The sequence below is a fragment of the Cotesia glomerata genome, linkage group LG4 (assembly GCF_020080835.1).
Source record: "Cotesia glomerata isolate CgM1 linkage group LG4, MPM_Cglom_v2.3, whole genome shotgun sequence".
Classification (NCBI taxonomy): domain Eukaryota; kingdom Metazoa; phylum Arthropoda; class Insecta; order Hymenoptera; family Braconidae; genus Cotesia; species Cotesia glomerata.
This window is the reverse complement of record NC_058161.1, coordinates 14,026,797-14,040,880: the sequence shown is the minus strand read 5'-3', so window position 1 is coordinate 14,040,880 and position 14,084 is coordinate 14,026,797. Positions and strand designations below refer to the sequence as shown.

The following is a 14,084-nucleotide window of genomic DNA, read 5'->3' as shown; positions in this document are numbered from 1 at the left end:
AGAGCTAGTATAGTCAGTAGCCATAGCGGAGCATTTAAAGTGCTTAATAGGGAACTATTAGTACCGGCCAGACAAGTCAGGGTTCGAATCCCGGTCAGGTAAAATAATTTTTTATTCTTCAGAATTAATTTTTTATTAAAGTAAAAGCCTTGACACTATAAGAGACAAAGTTATGATTTGATTTTTTTTTTGATCAAATATCAATATCGTTGAATTTTGTTTGTAGCTCAAGTAATGTTTTAACTAATCAATTTCTTTTTTTAAAATGATAGTGATATTTACTAATTAATTTTAAATAATTAAATAGAGTATTCTTACACCAATTATTGGCAGGTTAAAAAACTGATTGATCTAATTATTGACATACCTGAGCCCCAATTATTGACACCTATACTAATGCCTAGAATTGTCTGCTTATTCTTATTTATCGAAACTAATTAAGTAATCAATATTATTAAAGTTTATTAATAATAATTTCCATAAATGATTAATTACTATTAAAAATATAAAAATTATTTTAAAAATAATTTATTGAATCAAGAGTTCAAACTCTTACAGTTAATTTTTTAGGTTAAAGTAAAAAAAAGGCGCTGTTGACTGGCTGTCAATATGAGATTCAACTTAAAAATTATCAAATAGTTATTGACACCCGTTATTTAAATATTATAAAGGAAACAATTAATTTCGATTATTCAATTTTATTAATTTTTCATATATTGTTAACCCTGAATAAAAAAAAATATTAAGACAAAGAGAAAAGTATTGGATTGACGAGAAAATCAATACTTTTCAATACTTTTCTCTTTGTCTCAATACTTTTTTTTAATCAGGGAATTAAAAAAAAAAATCTATAATTAGATGAAGAAATTAATTTAAACAACATTTAAAAAAATTGCGATTTTAATTAGGATTTAAAAATCTAGGTCGCAGTATTAATAATTTTAAAAAATACAAAACTTTTTTTTTCATTAATGATTAATGAGGCGGTTAATGGGTCTAGGAAATTTTTAAAAAATAAACTAATTAAAAATTATTAATCTTCGATAACTCCCGAGTAAAATGAGCCGTTTCACGACTCATTTGGTCGCAGGTCGATTTTTATTAATGATCTATAGATCATTTGATAAATTATTAATGCGATTTTTGGTAGGAACAAATATTAATTAGTAAGGGATGTAGGTACTCATTTTAATCAGGATTTAAAAATCTAGGTCGCAGTATTAATAATTTTAAAAAATACTAAACTTTTTTTTCATTAATGATTAATGAGCCGATTAATAAGTCTAGGAAATTTTTTTGAAATAAACTAATTTAAAATTATTAATCTTCGATAACTTCCGAGTAAAATGAGCCGTCTTACGACTCATTTGGTCGCAGGTCAATTTTGATTAATGATCTATAGATCATTTGGTAAATTAGTAATGCGATTTTTGGTAGGAACAAATATTAATCAATAAGGGTTGTAAGTACTCATTTTAATCAGGATTTAAAGATCTAGGTCGCAGTATTAATAATTTTTAATAATTTCGATTATTCAATTTTATAAATTTTTCATATATTGTTAATTAAAAAAAAAAAAAAAAATCGTATAATTAGACGAAGAAATTAATTTAAACAGCATTTAAAAAAATAGCTTTTTTAACGAAAGTTGTTAAGAAAGACGCTCGAAGGTTTGATGGTGCTAACTTTATTTTTAAATAATTAATATTTAATATTGGACAGTAATTTTTTTCAATTTTTTAATTAATTAGAATTTAATAAAAATTTATATAGTTATTCTTATTACAGATAAATATATTTAAAAATAGTTTAGTGTCAATATTTAGACTCCAATCTTTAATATTTCTCGTTTAATAGGGAACTATTAGTACCAGACAAGTCAGGGTTCAAATCCCGGCCGGGTCAAATAATTTTTTGAGTCAGTTTAATTTTTTTTTTCTTAGATTTTAATTCAGCTTATTGCCGAACAAATATTAGCTGTATGTATTACAAAAAAAAAAAACACGTGGACCTGAAAGAAAAAACGTAAATTGAGGCCACGGTAAGAAGGAGAAGATTTAAAAGCTGGTACCGTTTCTTCGCAAGAGTGTCAGCGTATCTCGACAGAAAGAGAGGGGAGAGTTTGTAAGATTTGAATATAACAAAGACGGAGGTAAATTTCTACTCTTCCTTTCCAGCCGAAGCCGATCAAGGTCGAGAGTTCCAACCGTCATTGATTACCGCTAGGAACTTTCTTCGAGATGATTGATCTCCCGTGAAGGTAATCCTCTTCTCACGAGACTCGGTAGAAATAATCGTCATCACGAATAATTGTTGTGTTGTTGAGGCTGCAATCGATTGTTGTGTTGTTGATGGGTAAATTGGCTTGAGCTTCCGCAGAACAATTCACCTAAGACACTTTAATTGAAGCTTAATATGACAAAATTGATTAATAGCTTTTGTTTTTAAATTTTAGTCAGTCGCAGTTAGATTCTTAAGAAGAAATGAGGTTTACGATTATTTTTTTGCTCCTCCCTATTGGATTTGTTTATGGGTAAAGTTTTTCTAGAGGAGTTTTTTTTTAAACTATATAATTATATGATAGTTTGTATAGTATAATTTTTTTTATGAAAGATAATTGTATGGTTTTCATAAAATTCTATACAATTTTTTTTAATAGAAAAATTTATTTATTTACTTGTTTTATTAAATTGTACTCTACTTGCTTAACTATTGATATTTTTAAAGATATAAGCTCATCCTGATGTTATACTCATCAAGACCTTTCATTTGAGTACCCACATCAATTTTTCATATATACATATATATAATATATATATATATATCAAAAATATAAGCTCATCCTGATGTTATACTCATCAAAAGCTTTCATTTGAGTACCCACATGCATTTTTGATATATTTTTCATATATACATATATATAATATATATAAATATATGAATATATATAAATATATAAATATATGAAAAATTGATGTGGATACTCAAATAAAAGGTCTTGATGATAGTAACATCAGGATGAGCTTATATCTTTAAAAATGTCAATAGCTCACAAGATACAAGTTCATTTCTTAATTAATGAAAATTTATTAAGCATCTAATTAATTTTAAAAAATTTATAACAAATAAATGATGGCAAAAAAAATTTTTAAAAATGAAAAAACGCAATTTGCTAGAAATAATTTTTTTTTTTTTAATTTAATAACATATCAAATTTTGATATATTTTTCATATATACATATATAACATATATTTTAAAGATATAAGCTCAACTTGATGTTACACTCATCAAGAGCTTTCATTTGAGTAGCCACATGTATTTTTTATATATTTTTCATATATACATATACATAATATATATAAATATATAAAATATATGAAAAATTAATGTGGGTATTCAAATGAAAGCTCTCGATGAGTATAATGTCGGGATGAGCTTATATCTTTAAAAATGTCAATATTTCTCGAGATACAAGGTCAATCATTGACAATTTTTAAAATATAAGCTCATCCCGATGTTACACTCATCAAGAGCTTTCATTTGAGTACCCACATGAATTTTTGATATATTTTTGATATATACATATACATAATATATATAAATATATGAAATATATGAAAAATTGATGTGGGTACTCAAATGAAAGCTCTCGATGAGTATAATGTCGGGATGAGCTTATATCTTTAAAAATGTCAATATTTCTCGAGATACAAGGTCAATCATTGACAATTTTTAAAATATAAGCTCATCCCGATGTTACACTCATCAAGAGCTTTCATTTGAGTACCCACATGCATTTTTGATATATTTCTGATATATACATATACATAATATATATAAATATATGAAATATATGACAAATTGATGTGGGTACTCGAATGAAAGGTCTCAATGAGTATAATGTCGGGATGAGCTTATGTTAAATCCAGTCCGAGCTATCTAATAATTTTTTTCTCGCATATTTTATAAACTCACATTAAGATAATCCTCTCCACATTCCTTTCTCAATCCTTTCCTACCGATATCCCGTTACGTGAATGTGGAACGCTTCACGTAATAATTACCGTAACTCCTATTCTTTCCCGCTTCACAGCATTATTTATATTTGTAAAGCAATTGTGGAGAGGATCATCTTAATGTGAGTTTATAGAATATGCGAGAAAAAATTATTAGATAGCTCGGACTGGGATTTGAACCCAGAACCTTCCGAAGACATATCGGCTACTCTACCATTTGAGCTATCCGGTCTATACTAAATTTCCTTTCACTTATTCTATATACATTAAGCCACACCGTTGATTATATCTTTAAAAATGTCAATAGTTCACAAGATACAAGGCCATTTCTTAATTATGTATCTAAATTTTATTTATTAGATTATACAAACCAAAAAACAAAACCGTGGGCCCAGAAGTGGTTCTCCCCCCCACTTATATAAAAGGTAAGTTTACCCCCACCCTGATTAATAAATCTATTTAGTAATTATTCTTTTTTCAGAGATCCGACCGTCTTTAGAAGAAGGCAAGCCAGTGGAAGTAGACTTCAAGATTTTTGTGGTTGATATAAACTCGATCAACGTCGAGGACATGGACTTCCGAGTGGACATGTTCATCAGACTAAGCTGGACGGAAACAAGGCTGCGAATGTCCGAAGAGATTTTTGAGATTGGCGATGACTATGTGACCTTGCCTCCGGAATTCTTCGACAAACTTTGGCAGCCTGATCCGTATTTTCTCAATTCTAAAATCGCAGAAATAGCGACGCTAACTCACAAATTCTCCTCGGTAACTTTGTACCGTAACAAGACAGTGACATATTCAGCGCGAATGCACGCAATTGTTGCCTGCCAGATGGAGTTCCAATTGTATCCGATGGACATACAAATCTGCCCTATTTACATCGAAAGTTGTAAGTACTTTTTTTATTTAATTAACTTTTAATTAACATTCCAAAATATTTCTTAAGGTAATATTTTGTTAGTTTCATACAACAGTCAAAAATTGCAATTAAAATGGGCGTCAACTGGCGTGACTGTTAACCCTGAATTGAAGTTATTACAGTATAATTTTGGAGAGCCTCAATTATTGCAAGAGATTCATAGTTACGTCACTGAAAAATTAGGTAAGTATGAATAATTATTTTTTTTTTAATTAAAAAGAAAATTATTAATCAATTTTAATGCAAACTTTATCAAAATTTTTAGTAAATTGCAAAAAATGCAGAAAAGATTAGAATTACAGTGGGCGGGGCTAAAGTTGCTATGGAATAGTTGCTAAGGGCGTGACTAATGATTCTAAGGGGCGTTGCTATGATGTTTAAAGGCGTGGTTAATTTTTAAGCAATGGTTTTAATTATGCAAGCGAAAAAAGGGTGTGGTTAAGGTTGCTAGTCAACAGTTGATAAGGGCGTGGCTAATTATACTAAGGGGCGTTTTTCATATATAGAGGCGTGGTTAACATTGCTTAGAAACGGTTACTAGGGGGCGTTCCTAAAGTAACTAAGGGGCGTTAATTAGAATTCAAAGGGCGTTTTTATAGTTTCTAATAGCGTGGCTAACGTTGCTAAGTCACAATTGCTAAATAAGCTCTGTTAAGGAGGCATGATTAGAAATATGTTTAGAGGCGGGGCTAATATAGCTTAGAAACGGTTACTAGGGGCGTTTCCAAAGTTACCGAGGAAGTTTCTGAAGTTGCTAAGCAACGGTTGTTAGGAGTGTTGCTGAGGGGCGTTCCTAAAGTAACTAAGGGGCGTTTTATAATTTTGAAGGGTGTAGCTAACGTTGCTAAGTTACTAACGTTTAGTGGCTAACGTTACAATAGCTAAATAAGCTATGTGAAAGAGGCGTGGTTAAAATTACTGGGCGGGGCTAAGGTTGCTAGGCAATAGTTTCTAAAGATTTTGCTAGGGGGCGTTACTAAAGGCGTGGCTGATATTTTTAAGCAACGGTTACTAGGGGGCGTTTCTAAGATTGCTCATGGAAGTTTTGACGTTGCTAACAACGTCACTAAGGGGCGTCCCCATAGTTACTAAGTGTACTAAGGGCGTTTCATAGTTTCTAAAGGCGTAGCTGACGTTGCTAAGTTGCTAAATTACAAATTAGTTGCTTCCGATTTAATTGCTAAATTATCTTTGTCAAAGAGGCGTGGCTAGAATTGCAATGGGCGTTTCTAAAGTTACTAAAAGTGTGGCTAATTTTTCTAAACAACTAGGGGTGTTTTTTTAATCTAGGGGCGTTGCCACAGTTGTACGGGGGCGTTTCTTAAGTTGCTAAGCAACCGTTGCTAAGGGGCATTGTTAAGGTGTCTAGAGGCGTGGCTAATGTTACTAAGCAACGTTTGCAAGCTAAAAAAATTTTCTTGGACTAAATTAATTATGTTTTTTATGTATTTTGATGCACTGAATCCAAATCTGAAGAGAAGAAAATTATTATCATTTTTAGGAAATTATTCAAGACTTATAGTCTTCTTCCGATTCGAGCGTCAAATCGGGCATCACTTGATCCAAACATTTGCGCCATCTACTCTGGTGGTAATGTTGTCATGGTTCAGCTTCTGGTTGGGTTTAGACGCCATTCCAGGGCGCGTTACCTTATTGGTCACCAGTATGTTGACACTAGTGACGATGTTCACCGGTTTAAAGACCGACATTCCACCTGTCGCCTATGTTAAGGTAGAAAATTGCTCTACCGGTATGGAAAAAAATTTCTAACCTTACTAATAAATTTTAGGCTCTAGATTTGTGGATGGCAGGTTGCATGGTCTTCGTCTTCGCTTCTCTAAGTGAATTTGTCGTCGTGAAAGTCATCGACGCTCGGCAGAAGCAATTAGAGTTGCAATTAAACAACTTACGAGCTTATGTAATTATAATTATTTAAAAAAAATTTTTTTTTTAAGATTTAACTTCCTAAAATTTCTTCTAGAGGGCGTCAGTAGAGCGCAGTGTCTCCATCTGGGACTACGAAGCGTCACTGGACCTCGAGCCAAAGCGCAAGCGCGGTAGCGCGGATCTTTTGCAGCCAACATGGCTGGACCTGAAGTTGCTGCGGCCCCAGCGCACTCTGTCTAAAAAAATCGACTACTACAGTCGGGTTATTTTTCCCTCTTTGTTTTTACTCTTTACAGTTCTATACTGGCCCATAGTTATCTTCAAAAAACGTAATTAGTCTAACAGGTTATGGGCCCAGAATTTAGTAATAATACTTAGATTTAAAAAAAGATTTTGTATTGATAAAGTATATTTACAAGAAATAATTAATTTAATTATAATAATGGGTTTAATCTTAATCTTCATCCATTTTCATGAGAGTCATTGAACTATCGGACTCATTGTCGGAATCATCTGTAGGCTTCGATTTAAGCTTCGCTGTTCTTATTATATAGTCGGTTGTATATTTATTGAAGTCACATCTAAAAAAAAATTAGGAAAATTTATTAGTAAATTATTTATAAATAAAATAAAAAAGTTAAGAAGGGAAATTTCAAAATTTTTTGATAAGGAGGCGTGGCTAGAGTTACTAAGGGCGTGTCTAAGGTTTCTAAGGGGCGTTTTTATAGTTTCTAAGGGCGTGGATGATGTTACTAAGTTACAATTACTAAGGAGATGTTACTAAAGTAGTTAAGAGACGTTTCTAAGGTTGCTAAAATTGTTGCTCGGGGCGTGTTTATGTGTACCTAGGGGGCGTTTCTGAAGTTACTGAAGGCGTGGATAATATTTCTAAGCAAAGGTTGATAACAGCGTTGCTAAGGGGCGTTTCTATAGTTTCTAAGGACGTGGATAATGTTACTAAGTTACAGTTACTAAGGGGGCTTTACTAGAGTTGTTAGGGGGCGTTTTTAAGGTTGCTAAGCAACTGTTGCTATAGTTGTTATTAAGGGCGTGTTTATAGGTTTCTAAGGGTCGTTTTAAATTTGCTAGGGGCGTTTCTTATTACTACTTAGAAGCGTAGCTAAATTAAGGGAATAAAATCCTTTATTTTATTAATTTTTACCCACTAAATTATATCTAAATAAATATTACTTAAAACTACTAATGCCACAAAAAAAACTTACATTTTACTGAGATCGTCATACTTCTGCTGCATATTTTTCTGAAGAGTCAACAATGACGTGAGTTGTAACGGTGACAATTTATGTCTACATTTACCCAGAATAATTTCCGCGAATATCAAATAAAAATGAATATGCCTCGTCCTCTCCAATTCAACACCAACGAATTTCAATAACCGGTCGATGTAGACTTCCGGTAGTGACGTAACAGTCAGTTCCACTATAACAACAATGTTTATAAGCATCCACGATTTTTTTTTTTTTTTTTTTTTTTCAACTCACCATCATCAACAGGCACAGCTTCTACAACAAACCGAATGATGTCCTTCTCATTCAACCTAAGAGCCATCATGAGCGCTTGGGAAAATTCTTGATCCTCAACCTTTTCCCTGACTGCCTCGGGAGTGATGTTGATCTCCAACATAAAGGGATCGAACATGTCCCCGGAGTCGACTTTGAAGATCAGAAGGCCCTCTGTCGTCGCAGCGGCCCAAGCTAGCCCGGTGGGTGAGAACTGAAGCTGGAAGACTCTAACCTCAGGTTTGGTTGCTCTGCTAGCCATATCCCCACTCTTGACTCCCGGGAGCTTGATATTGACGCCATCTTGTCGTTCATCAACTAACGCGAGGTTTCCAAACTCGGTGATCTTCCTCCGGTTTATAAAATCGTCCACCGCGTCTAGGGACCTATTTTGCGTAATTTCGAACTTCTTAACCAAAACTTGTTCCCTTACGTCGTAAATGCAGACGTTCTTACTAGCGCCACCTGCCAGGATGCACTGACCATCCGCAGAGTAGCACAAAGAAGTAAAAGCTTTTCCCGCGAGGTTTTTTTTAGCTGTTATTAAATCAGTCTCTGATCTTCCAGCGCCTAAATCATTCCTGCCCTCTATCGAGCCCGTTTGCAACGAAGTCTTGACGTCGAAGAAACTTATTGCGCCATCTAGCGTAGACACTGCGACTTCTTTACCGTCGGGCTTGTAGATCACTGCCAGACCGTCGGAGGTTAAGTTTATCGTCTCGTGCTCGGAATTGTTCTCAATTGCGTTCCAGAGTTTTAGAGTTTTATCCCAGGATACTGACGCCATGCTGCTGCTCCCCGGGCTGCTGGTGAATGCTAAGCTGGACACTGGTCCAGTGTGTCCGGAGAGAACCTCGAGTAAGGTGCCGAGTTTCATGCTCCACAGGTAGATGTCGAAGTAGTCCTGGCCTCCTGCGGCGATGAACTCGTTCGAAGAGTCCAGAGCTAAGCAGGAGAACTGGACTGGGCGGGGGGATGTTAAGGTCTTGAAGTTACGGTATCTGGAGAATAGGCATAGCTTGTTAAATATTGGAGTTAGCGCTGGGGTATACAAATGTTTTTTGTAGAAAATTTTGTAAGCTACAATTTTTGTTTAGATAATTTTTTCCTAAACTCAATATTTTAGGAGTTATAGACATTTTTATAGTGCCTAAACCATGATTTATAATTTTTAATTTTCTAATTCCTATATAAGTTCCTATATCTCCTAAAATATTGAAAATAGACCACTGATACAAAAACAATTTTAATAGGAAATTTTGTAAGCTACAATTTTTGTTTGGAAAATTTTCTCCTAAAATCAATATTTTAGGAGTTATGGCCATTTTTATAGTGCCTAAACCATGCCTTATAATTTTTAATTATCTAATTCCTATATAAGTTCCTATATCTGCTAAAATATTGAAAATAGGCCCCTATAACACAAGCATTATTTATATAAAATTTCCTAAGCTACAATTTTAATCTCCTATAAATTTTTCCTAAAATCAATATTTTAGGAGTTATCACCATTTTTATAGTGCCTATCCTAAAATTTTCAATTTCCTATTATTTCGTTATATTTACAACTTAAATGGCTATATCTCCTAAAATATTGAAGATAGCCCTATAGTATAAAAAAGTTTTTCATAGGAAATTTCCTAAGCTACAATTTTAGTCTCCTAAAATTTTCTCCTAATTCCAATATCTTAGGAGTTATCACCAATTAAAAGTAACTAGATAATAATTATTCCTTTTCCATAAATTAATTCCTATTAAAGTTCCTATATCTCCTAAAATATTAAAAATAGACCCCTGATATAAAAACATTATTCATAGAAAATTTCCTAAGCTACAATTTTCCTCTAATAAATTTTTCCTAAAGTGAATATTTTAGGAGTTATCATAAAGTGAATATTTTAGGAGTTTTCTTTAAGTAAATATTTTAGGAGTTATCATAATTACCTTGTAAGATCATGCGCCCTGACAGTTCCATCCAACGAAGCAGAAGCGACAAACTTCCTATCATTGCTAAAAATGACCTCCGTGACCCTGGAACAGTGTTCCGAGAAAGTAGCGACACAAAATCCAGTGGTGGTGTTCCAAAGCTTGACCTTTCCATCATCCCCTCCAGTAACAATCCACAATCCATCTCCACTGTAAGCCAGACAAGTCATATCATGAGCGTGTCCTTGTTGTTTAAGAACATAAGTCTCACTTTGCCACTCCCAGACGAGGAGTTGCCCCAGGAGGCTGGAGCCAAGGGCGATCCAGTCCCCAGAGGGGTTGAAGGTGACAGTGGACAAAGAATTGTTCGAGACGGACAGCGAGTGGATTAAATTAACCTCTGGCATTTCGTAGAGGAAGAAAGACCCGGTGCTAAAGCCTACGACGAGGATTTTTGAGGCGGCATGGTAGGAAGCCGTTGATGCGGCTACTGCGGAATTGTCTTTTTTCTGTGCTTTAGCTTCGTCCGCAAGGTAGTGTCTGGAAGTTAATTTAAAGAAGAATTTTAGAGGTTCCTGCGGATCGTGTGGCTTCTGCGGATCAGGTGTAACCTGTTGATTTTTTAGGACATGTGGATCTTCCAGGGCCTGCGGATTGTGCGGATCCTGCGGATCTTCCGCACAAATTTTAGAATTTTTTGCAAATTTTTTCGAAGCTTTAGTATGCTCGATCGCATTCTCAAGGTCGATGTCGTCCTCAGACTCGCTGTCTTCCCTCTTGACCTTCTTAGGAACAAAAGGCTTAAGATCCTGCGGATCCAATGAAGCTTCCCAGAGACACAAGTGCCCGTTTTTTGCCAGAGTGAATAAATCGTAACTCCCAGAAGCGTCGAAGCTTACATAAATGATCTCGTCGCTGTGACCGCCGATGTTGCAGTACCGGAAGTTAGCGAACTTTTCCAGAGAGTAGAGTTTTGTAAAAGTGTCCTTGGAACCTACTAATAGGAACCGAGAGTCCCAAGACCAGCTTAGGGTCGTGGTCTCGTCCACTGCGCTGTGGAAAACTCGCTTCATTTCAAACGGATTGTAGGAATCTGTTTGAAGGCCAGGCGCACTAAAGATGAACACTGGAAATTTTTAATTTTAATTATTAAAATTGAATTGTTTTTTAAGATATAAGCTCATCCTGATGTTACACTCATTGAGAGCTTTCATTTGAGTACCCACATGCATTTTTGATATATTTTTCATATATACATATAGATATAAATATATAAAATATATGAAAAATTGATGTGGGTACTCAAATGAAAAGTCTTGATGAGTGTAATGTCAGGGTGAGCTTATATCTTTAAAAATGTAAATAATTAAGAAATTATAGTGTATTTTGTCAAATAATGATATTTTTAAAGATATAAACTCATCCTGATGTTACACTCGTCGAGACCTTTCATTTGAGTACCCACATGCATTTTTGATATATTTTCCATATATACATATATATGATATATATAAATATATGAAATATATGAAAAATTGATGTGGGTATTCAAATGAAAGGTCTTGATGAGTGTAAAATCAGGATGAGCTTATATCTTTAAAAATGTCAATAGTTTATAAAATACAAGGTCATTTCTTAATTATTGACATTTTTAAAAATGTAAGCTCATCCCGACATTACACTCATCGAGACCTTTCATTTGAGTACCCACATGCATTTTTAATATATTTTTCATATATACATATATATGATACATATAAATATATGAAATATATGAAAAATTGATGTAGGTATTCAAATGAAAGGTCTTGATGAGTGTAACATCAGGATGAGCTTATATCCTTAAAAATGTCAATAGTTCACAAGATAAAAGGTAATTTCTTAATTGTGTATCTAGAGCAATAATTTTAGTTTCTTATTAATTTTTTCTAAAATCAATATTTTATATTTTACAATAAAAAATTGAATTTTTTCTTACCATTATTTTGCTTGCAAACAGCAAGATACTTTCCATCCGGTGAAAATTTAATACAGCTGACTGGTTTTTTAAATCGGTACTTGTGAATTATCATCTTACTGATCATACTGATAACATGCGCCTCACCCTCTGCAAAAAAATATAATTTAGTATTTTTATTTAAAAAAAAAATATTTAAAAAATTTCTTAAAATTTTTTCCAGTAAAAAATTACAATTATTTTTAATAAAATAATTTAAAATCAATAAAATATTTTTACCTTCATTAACAGCCACCAAAATATATCCATTTGGTGATAAATCAATTGCCGTGTAATTATATCGGCTCTCTACTGGCAATGTCGATGACTTGTGACTGTAATTAGAAAAAACATAAATTAATAATTATCATAATTCTTTATTACATATTTATTAAGATTCAAATAAAATGTTGAAAATTAAATTTAATTTAATAAAATTATTTTTTTTTTTGGTAATAAATTTATTTAAAATAAATTTTATTTATTTATAAAATAAAAACTTACTTTTTTAAATCATAAACACTGATTCGATTTCCTACGGGGCTTATTAAAGATGATCCATCATTAGCGAATAATAAATTACCTTTGCGGTAAACTGTGCTCAGCAAATTTCCAAACTAAAAATAATAATTTAATTTGAATAAATAAAAATAATAATTAAAATACAATAATAAAATTTAAAGAATTTTTTTTATTAAATAAATTATTAAAAATAAAATTAAAACAATAATTAAAAAAAAATTAATCTAAAAATTTTTAAAACAAAAGTTATTAAAAAACAAAAAAGTAGTTTTAAAAAAAATATTTTTTTTAATTAGAATAAATGTAATTATAAAATTTATGCATTTAAAAATTCAAGAAAAATTTTTATAACAAAAATTAAAGAAAAAAAAATATCAAAATTAAAAAAAAAGTAGTTTTGAAAAAAATATGTTTATTTTTAAATAAATAATAATTTAATTATTAAATTTAAACATTTAAAAATTTTTTTTTAAATTTAAAGATAAAATTTAAAAAAATTTTAAAAATAAAAATTAAAAAAGTAGTTTTAAAAACAAAATATTCTTTTTAATTAAAAAAAATTTAATTATAAAATATATGCATTTAAAATATCAAGAATAATTTTGAAAATTTTTAACTCAAAAATTGAAGAAAAAAAAATATTTAAAATGTTAATGAAAAAAAAGAACTACTTTTGAAAAAAAAATTATTTTTAAGTCAAAAAAAAATTTTTAAAATAAAAATTGAAAAAAAAAATATATTTATTTTTAGTTAAAAAAAAATTTATGCATTGAAAAATTAAAGAAAAATTCAAAAATATAATTTTTAACTTAAAAATTGAAGGAAAAAAATATCAAAATTATTAACAAAAAAAAAATACTTTTGAGTAAAAAAAAAAATTTCTTAAAAATTGAAAAAAAAATCAAAATTATAAAAAAAAAAATTAGTTTAGAAAACAATATATTTATTTTTAATTAAAAAAAATTTAGTTATAAAATTTAAACATTAAAAAATTGAAATAAAATTTTATCAAAAAAGTTATCAAAATAATTGTAACAAAAAAAAATTAATCAAAGAAAAAAAACTTCTTATCACCCTAAATAAACTTTAAAAAAATAAATAAACCTTTGGTAAATAAAAAAAATAAAAATCTCACCTTATATGCAAACTTCATGATTACACAAAAATAACCACTAAATTACCACGTGCTCTCCATAAAACTTAAATCTCTTTTATAAATTTCTCCTCAGTATCTCTCTCAAAAAAAAAAAATTTAATAAAATATTTTCTCTTAAATTCACTCCAAAAATATTTC

The 14,084-nt window shown here is 31.1% G+C and overlaps 2 protein-coding genes across 4 annotated transcripts; one reads left to right on the top strand and one right to left on the bottom strand.

Annotated features, from left to right (window-relative positions):
• The first annotated feature begins 2,023 nt into the window (after positions 1 to 2,023).
• LOC123263658 (glycine receptor subunit alphaZ1) lies at positions 2,024 to 7,269 on the top strand. Of its 2 annotated transcripts, none has more exons than XM_044726572.1 (7): positions 2,024 to 2,260; positions 4,378 to 4,442; positions 4,499 to 4,909; positions 4,982 to 5,122; positions 6,441 to 6,670; positions 6,729 to 6,857; positions 6,921 to 7,269. In XM_044726572.1, the coding sequence occupies exons 3-7, from the start codon at positions 4,588 to 4,590 to the stop codon at positions 7,161 to 7,163; spliced, it is 1,065 nt and encodes a 354-aa protein (XP_044582507.1). In that variant the 5' UTR covers positions 2,024 to 2,260; positions 4,378 to 4,442; positions 4,499 to 4,587; the 3' UTR covers positions 7,164 to 7,269. The 2 variants fall into 2 exon arrangements, with proteins under 2 accessions (XP_044582507.1, XP_044582506.1); XM_044726571.1 differs by lacking the exon at positions 2,024 to 2,260 and adding an exon at positions 2,450 to 2,533.
• LOC123263649 (periodic tryptophan protein 2 homolog) lies at positions 7,206 to 14,067 on the bottom strand. 2 transcript variants are annotated; one of them, XM_044726549.1, is made up of 9 exons: positions 13,926 to 14,067; positions 12,773 to 12,885; positions 12,509 to 12,603; positions 12,251 to 12,379; positions 10,918 to 11,398; positions 10,291 to 10,872; positions 8,329 to 9,347; positions 8,050 to 8,266; positions 7,206 to 7,407 (listed from the first exon to the last, which is right to left on the bottom strand). In XM_044726549.1, the coding sequence occupies exons 1-9, from the start codon at positions 13,941 to 13,943 to the stop codon at positions 7,281 to 7,283; spliced, it is 2,781 nt and encodes a 926-aa protein (XP_044582484.1). In that variant the 5' UTR covers positions 13,944 to 14,067; the 3' UTR covers positions 7,206 to 7,280. The 2 variants fall into 2 exon arrangements, with proteins under 2 accessions (XP_044582484.1, XP_044582483.1); XM_044726548.1 differs by having other exon boundaries at positions 10,291 to 11,398.
• Between the last annotated feature and the right edge of the window lie 17 nt (positions 14,068 to 14,084).

Excerpts from the sequence above, each read along its gene's own strand:
- LOC123263658 (XM_044726571.1), top strand. The coding sequence starts at position 2,484 with ATGAGGTTTACGATTATTTTTTTGCTCCTCCCTATTGGATTTGTTTAT. Across the intron at positions 2,534-4,377 it reads CCTATTGGATTTGTTTATGG|ATTATACAAACCAAAAAACA; the intron begins GTAAAGTTTTTC and ends TTTATTTATTAG. Across the intron at positions 4,443-4,498 it reads CCCCCCCACTTATATAAAAG|AGATCCGACCGTCTTTAGAA; the intron begins GTAAGTTTACCC and ends TTCTTTTTTCAG.
- LOC123263649 (XM_044726548.1), bottom strand. Across the intron at positions 12,380-12,508 it reads TTTGGTGGCTGTTAATGAAG|AGGGTGAGGCGCATGTTATC; the intron begins GTAAAAATATTT and ends ATTTTTTTGCAG. Across the intron at positions 9,348-10,290 it reads AGGGCGCATGATCTTACAAG|ATACCGTAACTTCAAGACCT; the intron begins GTAATTATGATA and ends CCTATTCTCCAG.